Source organism: Lissotriton helveticus, chromosome 1_1, assembly GCF_964261635.1.
Source record: "Lissotriton helveticus chromosome 1_1, aLisHel1.1, whole genome shotgun sequence".
NCBI classification, from domain to species: Eukaryota; Metazoa; Chordata; class Amphibia; order Caudata; family Salamandridae; genus Lissotriton; species Lissotriton helveticus.
The window spans coordinates 578,638,394-578,652,686 of NC_136057.1; the positions used below are offsets into that span (position 1 = coordinate 578,638,394).

Here is a 14,293-nt window from a genome sequence, read left to right on the forward strand (position 1 = left end):
GGAGGCCTTACAAGGGGACAGGGAAGAGTTTTTGAAAATAGTATGGGAAACACTCAAAACACTTCTTAGGCCGCTAGAGGTCAGGTTAACTGGCATCGAAAATCAATTACTAGAGGTGGAAAAGAGTGTCATAACTTTGGCAAGCCTAAGCCTTAATGATAGTGATATTCCAATACATGCTCCAACTGCGGCCCCTGTGGCACCCCCGAACCCCAATTCATCTAGTGTACAGCATCAAAAAAAGGGAGGAGTAGGAAAAAAAACAGGCACAAATCTGACTGAAAGCATTCAAATAAAACCTGTTCCCACATCCGCCAACCCGCCCTTAGTTAACACTACTACCAAACCTTTGTTGGGGGGTCCCGTCCAAAGCAAAAAATCTCAGTTGGTAAATGTTGCTGTCACCCACTCTTCTGCTCCTAAGACTCCTGTTACGCAGAAGTCTGTATCATCTACTATACCTTCTAATAATCACATTATCTCAGGTCCCAATAAACCCTTGGCTGATAGATCCTTTGCCAATAGAACCAACCAATACAATAACCAACCGGCCCATGCTTTTCATAATTTTAAGGGAGGATATATCGATCTGCCCCCCGATGCCAGTCCCTTTGTAATTGTTCTTACTGGGGTACCTGAATTGGAAAGCCAGTATGAAGAGAATTTTTCATCTTTAAAAAACAAGGTGATCTACTGGTTAAATTCAAATAAACCAATTCCAAACCATACGAAAAGTAAAATTCTTATGGTTCGAAGGGTACCATGGGTCGGTCCACTAGCAAAGTCACTCCCGGGAGATTTTATAGTTGTTTCATTTGAGGAACCCCATAGTGCTGATCAGATTTGTGCATGGAAAACATATGGGGATTTATCACCCATTGTAGTCAGACCGTTATCGTTTTTCTATCCCCCACCCAGGCCATTAAATTATGGATCCAGTTGGGATACCTTTAATCAACATCACGGATATGCGCCAAATCTGACCAGGCAGAATGACCGAAACATGTGGAGTGGTATTTCCACCTTTAATAGGTTCAGCTGTCTAGATGCTGTTGACTGACTTGAGACTAGGCCAAATTGTATTTCAAAGCTATATGACACCTATTGCACAGTGGGTGTTGGGCGTTTTCATCTTAGTCTGGGAACTAGCACTCAGAATATGGAAAGTCATTCAGTCTTGAACTTAGCATGTATCGATATAGATGAGGGTTGTATTGGTGGAAAAATTAGCACTTCAACAGGGGCTTTGATCACTGATGAAGGGAACCAAATAGATGACTCATACCAAGATAGAGTAGTTCCTCCGTTGGTACCAGTGTCGCCCATTGCCGAATGTGATTCTTCTGGTAGTGGGCTAACCCCAAAGTTGTTTTTCCTGTCATGGAACATTGCTGGGGTAGGCAAAAATCTGAAAGATCCAGAATGGGCAGATTATGTCGACTCCAGTGATTTTTGCCTACTACAAGAAACCTGGGCAATGGATATTCCACACAGGATGGGATATAAAACCTTTGGCATTGAGGCCATCCAGTCTGATAGGGGAAGGCCATCTGGGGGATTGATCGTATGGCTTAAAATTACTTTAGCTATAAAGGTTGAACCCATAGATACAGGAACCCCTGATATTTTGGCTTTAAAAATTGCATCTGCAAAAGGGGGTGAATACTATATTGTTAATGTCTATAACAGACCTACAGGTCACTCCAGGGTCTCGCCCACTTTGGAAATCTTGGACTCTTTTCTAAAAAGGGTGGTGGGCGATGTCCCTGTGATATTGGGAGGTGATTTGAACTGCAATTTCGAACCGATCCTCGGGATTACTGATGTTTTCCAAGATGAAGATCAAGCTTATAATATTCCTCAGCTTGAAACTTCGAATTATGTTCCATGTACCACTTTGGCGGTCCAACTATTGAGGCTAACAGTTGACCACGGTCTCAGAGCGTGTAATGGCCGCTTTCCATCAGACCTAACCAAACAACCAACCTTTGGGAAATCAAAAAGTAGGCTAGATTTTATCTTTGTTTCATTAAACATTTGGCATTTTATGATTGACTTTAAAGTATCAACAAGGGACGAGAGTGATCATTATCCTCTGGAACTTTATATTGACGTACACATGTTTAGAGACATCCCCGCCCCCACACCGAGTGAGATAGCTACTGATGATTTATGCGAACATGCACACATTATTAATAATAACAGACGTGCTTTAAAATGGCCGCATCTTTTAACTGAAGGTAAGACCTTAGCATCAGTCTACTCACTTTTTGGTAAGATTTTCGCACCTTTAGTAGGACAACCCTTCTTAACTGACAGCTTTGATTACTTTGTTGAGCTACACAAGGTTTTCTTTAATGAACTAAGAACCTACATGTCCAAAATGCCTAGGAAGAAACAGCAAAATGTACGAGTGGGATGCCATGGGAAAATTTGGTACGATCACTCATGTAAGATGGCCAAGAGGAAGCTTTTAAATGCTATTAAAAATAAATCCAAAGAAGATGTCAGAATTGCCAGGGATGAGTACAAGCATGTTCAAAAAGTTTCAAATAAAACATGGGAAGAGTCGATTTGGGCTGACATGTTGACTGCTGCAAAACAAAATGATAACGTTGGCTTCTGGAGGTTGGTTGCAAACGGGGGGCATGCAGGAAGACTTGTGAAGGACACGTTCATTGATGAAATGACATGGGTGACACATTTTACCAATTTGTATAAACAATATGATAGTGGTGCTGAGGAGATTCCATGTTTACTTCCACAACCTGTATGCCTTGACTTTACCCTGGACGAAACAAAAAGGGCAATCAATGAATTAAAAAATAACAAAGCTCCCGGCCCTGATAAAATACCGGGTGACCTCTATAAACACGAAACTGAAGTCTGGGCTCCCTATATTAATCGTCTGTTTAATGCTCTGTCTGAAAGTTGTAAATTCCCTGATAGCTGGCGTGCAGCAGAAGTTGTCCTAATTTTCAAAAAGGGGAATAGATCCGTCCCCTCAAATTATAGACCTATTAGCTTAATGGACATTCTGCAAAAACTCTATGCCAAACACTTGCTATTTAGGATAAATGATTGGTTGGAGGAGTCAGCTATACTTTCCAAATTTCAGGCAGGCTTTAGGTCTAAGACCAGCACCATAGACCAGGTCTTCAGATTTTGTTGTTTATATTGGAAGTACGTTCACATTAGGAAAGGTCATTTGTATGTAGCTTTCATTGACCTGAGAGCGGCATTTGACCTTGTCCCTCGCAACTTGATCTGGAGATCTTTAAACAAAGCCGGCCTGCCAGGGAGCCTTTTGGTCCATATAACCGAGCTACACGCTAGAAATCATGCTAACATCAGATGGGGTCCGAATGGTGAACTGACGCTTGACATCCCGATCGAGCGTGGTGTCCGACAGGGATGCGTCTTGGCCCCCACCTTATTTTCTATTTTTGTCAATGATGTTCCTGATTACCTGAATGCTTGTAGCAATGATTCACCTCAGCTCAATGGAGAGAGGGTGCCTGCGTTGCTCTTCGCGGATGATACCATCTTAATATCCCAAACCAAGAAGGGCCTCCAGGCACTCTTAAACTCCTTTAGTAGCTACTGTGTGACCAAAGGGCTAGAAATAAACGTTGATAAAACTAAATGTATGGCTTTGAATCCTAGTAGGCCGGACAGAGGGAACCTGATCCTGAACGGGGAAATTTTAGGAACCGTGGAGAACTTTACCTATTTGGGGGTAGTACTTGACTCAAAGTTAACATGGAAGGCTCAAATCGAGAAAAGTAAGGTGTCATATGCTCATAATGCCAAACCAATAATCTGTAGATTGAATGCTAGTACAAGTAAAAGTGTAACACCTGTACTTGAACTTTTTAAATTCAAAATCCAATCTGCCGCGAAGTAATGAACCTAGACTCTTTTAACTCCCTTCGGTGGTTCGGGCATATTAAAAAATGGCTCATAATTCTGGGCTTGCATTCGTTCTGGGAAAACCCAGAGAACTTACCTCCCTTTGCTAAACCCATGGTAAAAAGAGCTTACTGGTCCTTTATGAATAATAGGCATGCTCATGAAAGCAGAATTGGCACTCTAACCCAAAAATTCTTATCTTTCAAAGATGAACCTTGTTTTGAATCCTTTTTGGATGAAATAGAGCCCCCTGTTGCTAAGACTCTCTACTTGAAATTTAGGTATGGGAACCTCATGTTGAATTCCAACATAGAGCGTTGGTCAAAGAATAAACCGGAATGTCTGAATAGTATAAGTGGGAGATGTCCTATGTGCTCAGTTTTGTGTAAGGAGAACGAGGTCCACATGTTGTTTATATGTAAAGCGTATTTGAAAGCTCGGAAAAGATGGCTTAAACCCATGTGTGTACTTCTAGGAACTAGATCCTGTCTAACAGCATACAGGATCTTAAAAACTAATACTGCTCAGTCTATTGTATTCAGCATTAGCAGGTTCCTCTATTCCGTGCATATCGTCCGAAGGAAATTGGGTCAGATGCTTTAAGTAGGACTAACTTTACAGATTTACCTTTGCTGCTAAACGAATGATGTTTTAAAGTGACTGGTGAAAATTAATTCTGCACTCCATTTTAGAATTTGTTGTTTTAAATGAACTGATGTATGTATATTGATATCATTTTTTGTTTTATGTATGTATATATGTGTGTCTTTTATGGCCACCTGGCCGAAATAAATAAATAAATAAATAAATAAATATATACTTAAATAAAATTGCGTGAAAAAATAAACATAATGCATAAAACATCAAATTAACATCAAAACATAAATAAAAAAGTAATAAAATTGTTTATAATATCAAACACTGGTTTTTAAAAACAAAACATACGCAAATAGAAAATAAATTACCAAAAAATGTATTAAAAAATAAATAATATTAAAAAATGACTAAATTCAAAACAAATTAAAAAAAAAATAAACACAAATATTTACCTCAGGTAAAAATTACTACTCCCACTCCAGCCTGAGCAACAATAAGTGTTGAACTTTGATGAGGTCAGAATTACTATTCTCACTCCAATCTGAACAACAAAATGGAAAATGTTGGACTTTGGAGAGTTCAACATTTACTATTTGAATTCCAGTGTAATAAAAGTACTGACAATTTTACACTTTGAAGCTGTCAGATTTACTATTCCCTCTCCAATTGATGAAAAAGTGAAGAAAGTGTTTGACTTTGCAGGGATCAACTCGAGCTACAGTAGGGAAAGTGTTGACCTTTAGAGGGCGCAGATATACTATTACCACTCACTGTAAACAAAAGTAAAGAAAGTCTTAACTTTGGAGGGGCTAGATATACCATTCCCACTCCAGCACGAAACATTTAAATATAGATCAAAAAGATAATATGTTTTAAAAAAACATACATTTATTCAAATTTATGCTACAAAATAACAATTTAAAATTTCTCAAAATACTTGCAATGTTTTCAACTAAAACACTTTCCTTCCTAATACCACAACAATGAACACCAACAAAACAGGGAAAGAAAATAGGTAACCTTATTAAAAGAAAAAGGAAAAATACAATTAAAACAGGCAATATATATATAGATATACACACACACACATATATATACATAACATATGTATATATATTATTTAACACAATATGATAATTATTGTATTTTTATATTTGTATTGAATATTTTAGATTGATGAACTTATGATTCATTTATTGCTGCTCTTTTATGGATCTGTTCATGAATCTGAATAAAGAATCAAATTGAATTGATTGATAACTAAATTGCTCAAAGAATTAATACAGATCAGCTGCTAATTGCAATTACAAGTAATTAATGAAGTAATATACATCATCAATTACCTTTTCTGAAACTCTACAACTGTACACCATAACCTGCTACAAACTCAACAACCTGCCAATAAGTTAGCAATTTCTAAGGAAATTTCTAAAATCTTATGAAAAACGAGCAAACTATACTAAAATTCATTGAACACAAGTATTATTTTAGTACAAATATTTATTTTCAATACAAACAGCATATAATACTAAAAAACTATCATTATTAAAAGTAATTAAAAAAAATTTCATACAAGTATGTTAAATCAAGTATTTTACACACTATATTTAAAAAAGAAAATAAGTATCTAAAAAACGATATTTCTACAATCTATATTCTGCCCCATAACTCTTTACATCACAATATTCATTGATATATTTTGTTAGAATACTGCACGTGCATTAAGTCCAATAAAACACCACACAAAAGTCCAACATATTCATATTTTGTGCAACCAGGCCTTCGAGCTACTCAGAACAGTTCTATCACAGCCATAGCCAAGTCCTGCCTCCCCCCTCGATCCCTTCAGACCTGCTTACAAAGAAGGAACAATAAAGTGAGTAACCACCTGTCAACAAACAGTTGTATCTACCACTTCCAGTCTTTTTTCTTCAATGCCACATAACTGAGATTGCTCTCTTCCGTGTCCTACCTCTCACAAAAGCCTTACTTTATAGCCTCGATCCTCAATCCTCCAATCAGCTCCTTCCTGATATCTCTATCATGTTTAAAGCTTTTGACCATTTGACACACCTTTACACGCTTTGAAGATGAAGCACCGTGGGTCGATTGTCTGTGCCATCTCTTTGCCTCACTAATTTTAAACGTTCCCCTATGACTGTTTCTTCTCCACCCATTCATTGCAAGATGGCCATGAGTTGCCACGTGCTCAACCAAGAAAAAGATGATAACACACTGTCTATCGACCAACAACAGCATAATTCCTACCCCTGATTTTTTTTCCTAGACTCCTTCCTCCTCTTCCACTATGCTTGAAAGCTCAGTGTCCATTTTGTCCTCAAACTGACACTTTGGACTTTCATCTCATCCACAGCCCACTACCAACAAACACAAGATCCATTTTAAACTCATACAGGTAGATGCATCAAGCATTTTTGCGAGCACAAATGGTGCGAATCGCAAAATTCGGCCATTTGAGCCTGCAAAAATGGCATTTGAGATGCATCAATGGTTCATGCACTCGCAATTTAAGAATTCGCAAATAATTGCGAGTTCTCAAATTGCGATTTCATTTCAGGAATCGCAATTTGCGATTCCTTAAATGCAATGCATGAACCATTCCAAGATTGCGAATTCGCAATCTGGGGCCGCTATTTACCGCGAAGTCAAACTAGGTGGTAAATAGCAAAAACTTAGAAATATGCACTTTAGTGCATTTTTCTAAGTTGTATATTACGCACACACATGTCCTTGGGACATGTGTGTGCGCAACACCAGTGAACATTACCATTTCAGGGGTTTGGACACCCTGGCACCCTTGAAATTGCGGCACATCTGCGATTCGCTAATTGCTAATCGCAAATAAGGAATGACTCTCCAATAATAAGCCATTCCTTATTTGCGATTAGCAAATAAGGAATCAGAAGGAATCGCAAATAACATTGTGATTCCTACATGCATCCCGTTTTGCGAGTCTTCAATAGTGAATCCTTAAAAATCGCTATTAAGGACTCACAAAACATAACTTTGATGAATCTGGGGGATAATCTCCACACTTACACCCCTATTAAACTTACTATTCCAGCAGCCTCCTCCTTTTCCTCTTTTCGTCCACATTTTCCATAGTGCCTCTGCCACCCTATTTGAGTATAAACAAATATTCACCATCATCCCTTAAAATACAAACTTTCTGGTCTGCGGTTTAGCTCTACCTGTGTACTAGCGCTTGCATGAGTGTCTTTTACCATCAAAAACCTTCTTCAAGCTGTCTAACTCAAGCAATGTCCTGCTTCACCACTGGCTCCCCCTCCAGTCACCATTTCCTCATTACACTATCAGTGAAACCCGCGTCTTCTCATGAGCTGGACCTTACCTATTCTTAGATACCCATTACTTAAAGTCTATCTTTCCTGTCATCACTTTCGCCATCTTTCTCATTAGAGTAAATGAAAGGTAGCACAGCACAAAATGTTAAACGCTCTGCATCAGCCAAGGCTGTCAGCTGACGGAGGGACCAAACCTATAGCACGAAAGGATTTTTTTAGCTTTACATTGTGATGGGGGTAGGGCTTCGTGTAACATCTCCTTTTATTGATGTCCCCCAACTGCATTGCTATCCTCATATAGCCTTTCTATATAAGTGTCACAAAATAAATGAGGACGAAAAAAAAAACCTTAGTACTGATGTCTGTGAAAAAAATGGGTATAAGAAACGTCTTATTATTTTTATTTGCAACACAAGGTAGGAAACGATGCCGTGGCCCCGGTTCAGTGAAATCTTCCTAGTTGAAAGCTCTAGATCATAATTGTTCAGTATCCTTATTCATAAATTCTAGAAACACGTTGTTTGTTCCTTTTTGATGTCTGCTAGCATGTCACAGGGCTGTGGCGACGCAGGAAAGATAAAATACAATTATTTTCTCACTCCTCTGGGGTATTGCCTCAACTCGAAGTTAAGGTTCACGGGTAAGCAGTAGTGGGTCAAGCAGAAATATATGTTATGCAGTGACACAAAAACAATACAGTCTTCAGTGTCATTTTGTGACTTTTAAAACAATCCTTGATTATTCAGTATATAATATAAAACTCAAACTTAGCTAAAAATATAGAATTAGAAAATGACCTGACCTGGCTTTGACATCTTTGCAACAACTAAGCATCAATCAGCAATACATTGTTGGTATAATGCAGCATAGAGGTATATAAGTTGACATACGTATTCAGCACATTTCAAGAATCAGCAAAGCTATTAATTACACAAAGGTAAATATGTTCCTACTTGCTCCAGAAAACCTTCCCTTCCAGGGCCTGCATTTCACCGAGTATTGCAAGGAGAAGGGACGATTTGCCACAACCAACTTGACCAACAATCATTGTTAACTGTCCTAAAAACAAAGAAAAAGCAAATACGTTGGTATTTGGAATGTATGACGTTCGAGTTCTAACACCAAACCGAAGCCAGGTGTAAGCCACGAAGTAACGTGGACTAAAATCACGATTAATTGGCAGTATTAATGAACAGTTGTGCATGAAAAAGTAAACCCAACTGTACCACTATTTAGATCAGTGGTGCCGAAACGGTGAATGCAGACACGATTTGCTTTTGTTTTTGCACTAGTGCCGATCATAAGTTAGTGTAAATTATTTTAGCTCATGTTTTGCTCTCACATTTGCCACCAGGTTTTAGCAAATTAAGAGCAAAACGTTTGTGTCGTTCCATTTTTTCTACTCCAAGTGAAAGTCAGGTTTGAAAACGGACATGATACCCTGCACGCATTTGACCTCTGGCAGAGTTTTTGTGCCATGAGTGAATATGACATGCACTTGCTATTATATTTGAGGTGAAAAGGCAATACCATTATCGACTAATGGACTCTGTATGGGCGAGAGGTCATCAAATCTTGGCTTAGAGTGTATTAGTTGCTCCCTTTATTGAAAAGGTAGGTCGCCATTGGTGGCGCATTCACATTGTAACTGTTCATAGCTCCATATGTGGATTTCTAGTACGGAATTATATGGTTAAGGATGCTGAGTCTCTCTCTCTCTCTATCGCTCCCTCCCTTTCTTTTTCTCCGTCTTTTTTTCCCTTTGTTTGTTTGTTCCTTTCTTCTTTACCGTTCCTTCCTTGCTTCCTTCCTCTCTATATCTCTTTCTGTCACCCTACCTCTCTTGTTCTCTTTGTATAAGATAGCACGAAGGGGAAGATTTCTTAACAGACATGTTGGCCTTCAATACTCTAAATTCCCATGGGATTGTGTGTGTCATCATATGACACATTTGTTGGATTTGAGTCCAAGGATTCTAATGTGATGTCATGTACTGAATGCCTTGCCGACATCACTATTTATTACATTCCACGGAGGACCATGATCCTCTTTATGGCTGATGATAATCTGTACTAGGTGTGTTAACAGATAATGCACCCACTACACAGAATTGTGACAACGAGCAGCTTAACATAAGTGGTCCGGCCAGACAAGACGCAGATGGTAAACCGCAGGTACACATGAAATGTCCATTACAAACAGGAGCTAAGAGGAAAAAGACGCAGGTTGCCCTCCACTCACAATCATTCATAACAAAAAACCTGCTCTGTATCTGATAGATAGAGTTTCCTGAACATCACCTGCCTCCCTTCCTGGTGAGGATACTTATAGTACACGCGATGCTTCTGCTGTACTTACAGGGTGTTCCTATCTCCTTCCTAAAAAACAGCAATCCTGCCTGTGTCTATGACTTCGCCTCCGGTTCTTAACACCCATTCATCATGAAAAGTGTGTAACAAAATGTGTGAAAAGTGGGAAGGTGCCTCACGGAAACAACCACCAGGGAACTCCTGACAGGTTCTCATCAGTGTGTTCAGCAGTGTTCATCACACATTTTGGAAGGGAGGCAGGTGATGTTCAGGATACTCTATCTATCAGATACAGAGCAGGTTTTTTGTTATAAACACATGAAATGTCAGATGGGGGCAGCTGTGGGTCATGCTTCAAATTTTAATTATCAATCCTGAGCCTCCTTTGCATTGTAAACCTCACTGGGGAAACATCTTTTTGCCACCTAAATCCCAACATTCAAAAACCCTTAACACTTTAACACAATACATAATGAAGAGTCTCCACAAGGTATTAGAGTCTGCTCATCTAAACAGAAAGTTGATCAGTTCACCTGATGGGCACACGTGATGCTCATGATGAGACAGAGAGAACGTACAGTGCAGTGCACTACATTTCTTGTGGAACTGTAAACCAGTAAGGAGCTTCCACATATCCACAGCAAGAGGGGCAGGTATAGTAAAACTGGCAGAAGAACTTGTATATCAATGGAACTGACCTCTCATTCAATACAACCAAGGAGCTGCAGTGAAATATAAATTTTGGAAAACAAGCATTGACACCTGGTGGCACCTGCACCTAAGGAAGGAGTACCCAAATATATTCATCAACCAAGAGGCTACCCTTAAGTGTATCTATACAAGAAGTGAGAGTGAACTTCTTGTAATCCTAATTGTTCACTTTTGGACTGAGGAGGGAGACTCTGAAGCAGCACAAAAGAAGTGTGGGGTGAAACTTTCCGTGGGACTGTGATGTAAGTGTTGCAAAAAAACATAACACGAGTAAGACATAAATAAGCATTATGTGGATGTGCACTACGAAAACAGAAGGACGATTTAGCAAAAATTACCAAGGATGTTAACTTAAAGGCAACATAATAAAATTGCACTAAGTGCCTGCCTAGAGGTCGTTACTAGCATTAAACAAAAACTTTAAATCAAAAAATACATTTAATTGAGTACAGATGGTGATAGAGAGTGTGGACAAGCATGCCACTTTGCAAAAATATTTTAAGAGAAGCAAAGAGCAACATATACAGGGAGCTTGCAGGAGGAGTGGAGTGAGATTGTGAACGATTGCCTTTGAGTCTTTGGCTGAGAGTGAGGCTAAAGGAATCGGCATTGTTTGGTTGCAGCTTAAATGCATTCTTTGCATAAATAATATAAATGTGGAGTTGATGGCAGATCAAGAACCCAATACTAACTGAGATTGCAAGTAACCAAAATCCAAATTTGTAAGTTCAGCCAAAGAACAGTGATGACAAGAAAAATCTCAGTTGTGATTTCAGATAATGAATTCACAGTACCTGAGAGATAGCAATCTCCAATTCTGTATATTGTGTGTGCACTCCTTTATAAGAAAAAGCAAGAAACCTAGCAGAAACTACGCAGAAAAGGACAAACTATATGTAGTAAAATATGCCCTTATTCATTTTGTCTCCTGCACCTTAATGCTCCCCATGATAAAGAGTTGCCCTCATTAAAGCTTAACTTGGCATATACCCTATCAAACTCTACCTAGCTTGCTCAACCCTTTACCACAGACCAAAAAATCTAACCAGGATAAGGACACACCATCCCTCCAAAGACCATCTTTTCTGCATGAATCCATCCTTCACATCTACTCTGAAAGCGATATTGGGCTCTCCCAGCTTGTCTAGTGACCATTAGCCGCAGCTTCTTGAACTGGTGTCGGTCAATCCCTCCACAGATCCACAGGATCGCTAATAAAGGTTACATTATCATCCTACAGCCTAGTCCCCCGTACAAAGCCCTGCCAACTTTCCTCACAGAAAGTAGAGTTAACTGATATCTCTTCACATTGCTAGAGCCAGGGTTTAAGAGAGCTTCTGAAAAGCAAAAAGCCAATTTTATATGTTATAAATTTTTACAAACCTGTAGGAATTCTGATGTCAATATTGGATAACGTAGCAAGGTTACTTCCCCATGAAAAGTAACCATTGCAGACCTGCAGAAAAAAAGAAAATCTCATTAAAAAAGAAAAAGAAAACTGGCAAATTTGTTCAGTTTTTATGATTAACACAGTTTATGTAAGTTAGCTATCTACGTTTCTTTTGCTCTCTTTTAAATTCGGTGTAATGTTTTATTTAAAATGACTGAAAAAGGCATTTTTCTGATGTTATTCATTACTTTTGACTAACAACATCAGGTGGGTGCAGATTAGTGCTGGCCATCTCTGGACATGTGTTTCTGGATTATTATCCGTCATCAGCAGAGATTAGGCAAAATTATTTGGGGTTGCTGAGCAGGCTGCCGTATTCTTGGAACGCAGTATCTCTCCAGGCGCGCAGGTGCCTCTCCACGAGCTCGTCAGCTCAAAGCGGCTTGAGGGAGCCTCGTGGAGAGGCACCTGCGCGCCTGGAGAGATACTGCGTTCCAAGGATACGGCAGCCTGCTCAGCCATGATGCTTAGGGGCGATTCTGCTGGGAGGTGTAGCAGTGTGCTCCCACACCTATTTTCTACTTAAAGGCTCCCTTGAGCCGCTGTGGGCTGACGAGCTCGTGGAGAGGCACCTGCGCGCCTGGAGAGATACTACCTTCCAAGGACACGGCAGCCTGCTCAGCAACCCCAAATAATGCCTTATCTCTGCTGATGACAGATAATAATCTAGAAACACGTGTCCAGAGATGGCCAGCACTAATCTGCACCCACCTGGTGAAACACTCTAAAGACTTTGCAAGTGTACTCGCTTGTCGGACTGCATCAACCATGATGCTTAGGGGCGACTCTGCTGGGAGGAGTAGCAGTGTGCTCCCACACCTATTTTCTACAAACTGAAAGAACATAGTATTCAAACTATTGCCTAAGTCCCGGGTCAACAGCAACAACACCAGGACTTAAGGTTCAAAGGTGTTGTGGAAGGGTGTCCATGCTGACATCACCAGTTCTGTTCATGAAGAGTTGATAATGGAGACCTTTGTGTACAAAGCGCATGCCCCAGACTCATGAGATGGGAGGATATAATGAAGATTACAGTTTCTAAAACTACTCTCTCTGGCCTAAATAAGCAAGGAACACTAACCAAACAAAGTTACATATTATATGGACAACTTGGGAAAAACAATTCCTACTTTGCTTTTATGATCTCATAAAGGCAATGAAATAAAATAAGTATGCAACACGCTTTGTGTGCAGAGTAGGTATTTTTATGGTTTAAGAGAGCCACTGTCATTGCAATGTGCTCATCTATCGATATATTCATTCATTAAGCTTTGTATATGTGCTAAAACAATTCCTTGCAGGGGTCTAATTTTGCTGAATTTAACCATTAAAATAAGAGTTTGTTATTCCCCTCAAAAGGGAGTAGCTTCTCCTTTCATGCTATTTCCTCAGAAAGCTTATTTCACAAACCTCCTTCTTGCTTCGAAAAGACACGCCTCCCATTCGAGCTGTTTTTAAGGTTTGCAGTATAATTAAATACTTGCCACTGAATCTGCCATGACTGAGGGTAAGGGTCGGGACCAGGGTCATGGTTTTGAATTTCAGTCTAGCCACAACGATATGCCAGGAAAACTTCATTTGTGTGGTGTAATGTGTTCTCTTCTATTGATATGTAAGACAGCATTAGCAGCTGAGGTCGGTGCCACCTTTTATTTGCGAATATATAGGGGCGTAGCTTGGTCAGTAAGATTAGGGGGGTGTGCTCCAGGTTTTCCAACATTCATTTAGACGTAATGGTAATGTTAAAATCCATTATACAACAAGCAAGGCACATGAGAGGGCTTTAGGCAGTGGAAAGAGAGAGGAATGCAGATTGGTAGGGGTACTAAGCGAGGGAAAGCACAATATTTTGTAAACAAAGCACCTTTGTTAAGACGTTCGAAACAGAGAGAGGGAGAGTGTGTATGCATTTATGTCTGTGTGTATGTCAACATTCCTGGTGAAATCTGACAGACACATCATCATACCCGACTGGAAGAACCTGTACA

At 39.6% G+C, this 14,293-nt stretch overlaps 1 protein-coding gene across 6 annotated transcripts in view; it reads right to left on the reverse strand.

Annotated features, from left to right (window-relative positions):
• Positions 1 to 14,293, reverse strand: part of ABCC9 (ATP binding cassette subfamily C member 9) — a 1,243,587-nt gene that overhangs the window by 737,206 nt on the left and 492,088 nt on the right. For all 6 annotated transcript variants that reach the window (XM_078674078.1, XM_078674076.1, XM_078674073.1 and 3 more), the window contains exons 16-17: positions 12,239 to 12,311; positions 8,789 to 8,894 (exon numbers count right to left, since the gene is read on the reverse strand). In XM_078674078.1, the coding sequence (XP_078530204.1) occupies positions 8,789 to 8,894; positions 12,239 to 12,311 (179 nt within the window). The remainder of the gene's footprint in view (positions 1 to 8,788; positions 8,895 to 12,238; positions 12,312 to 14,293) is intronic.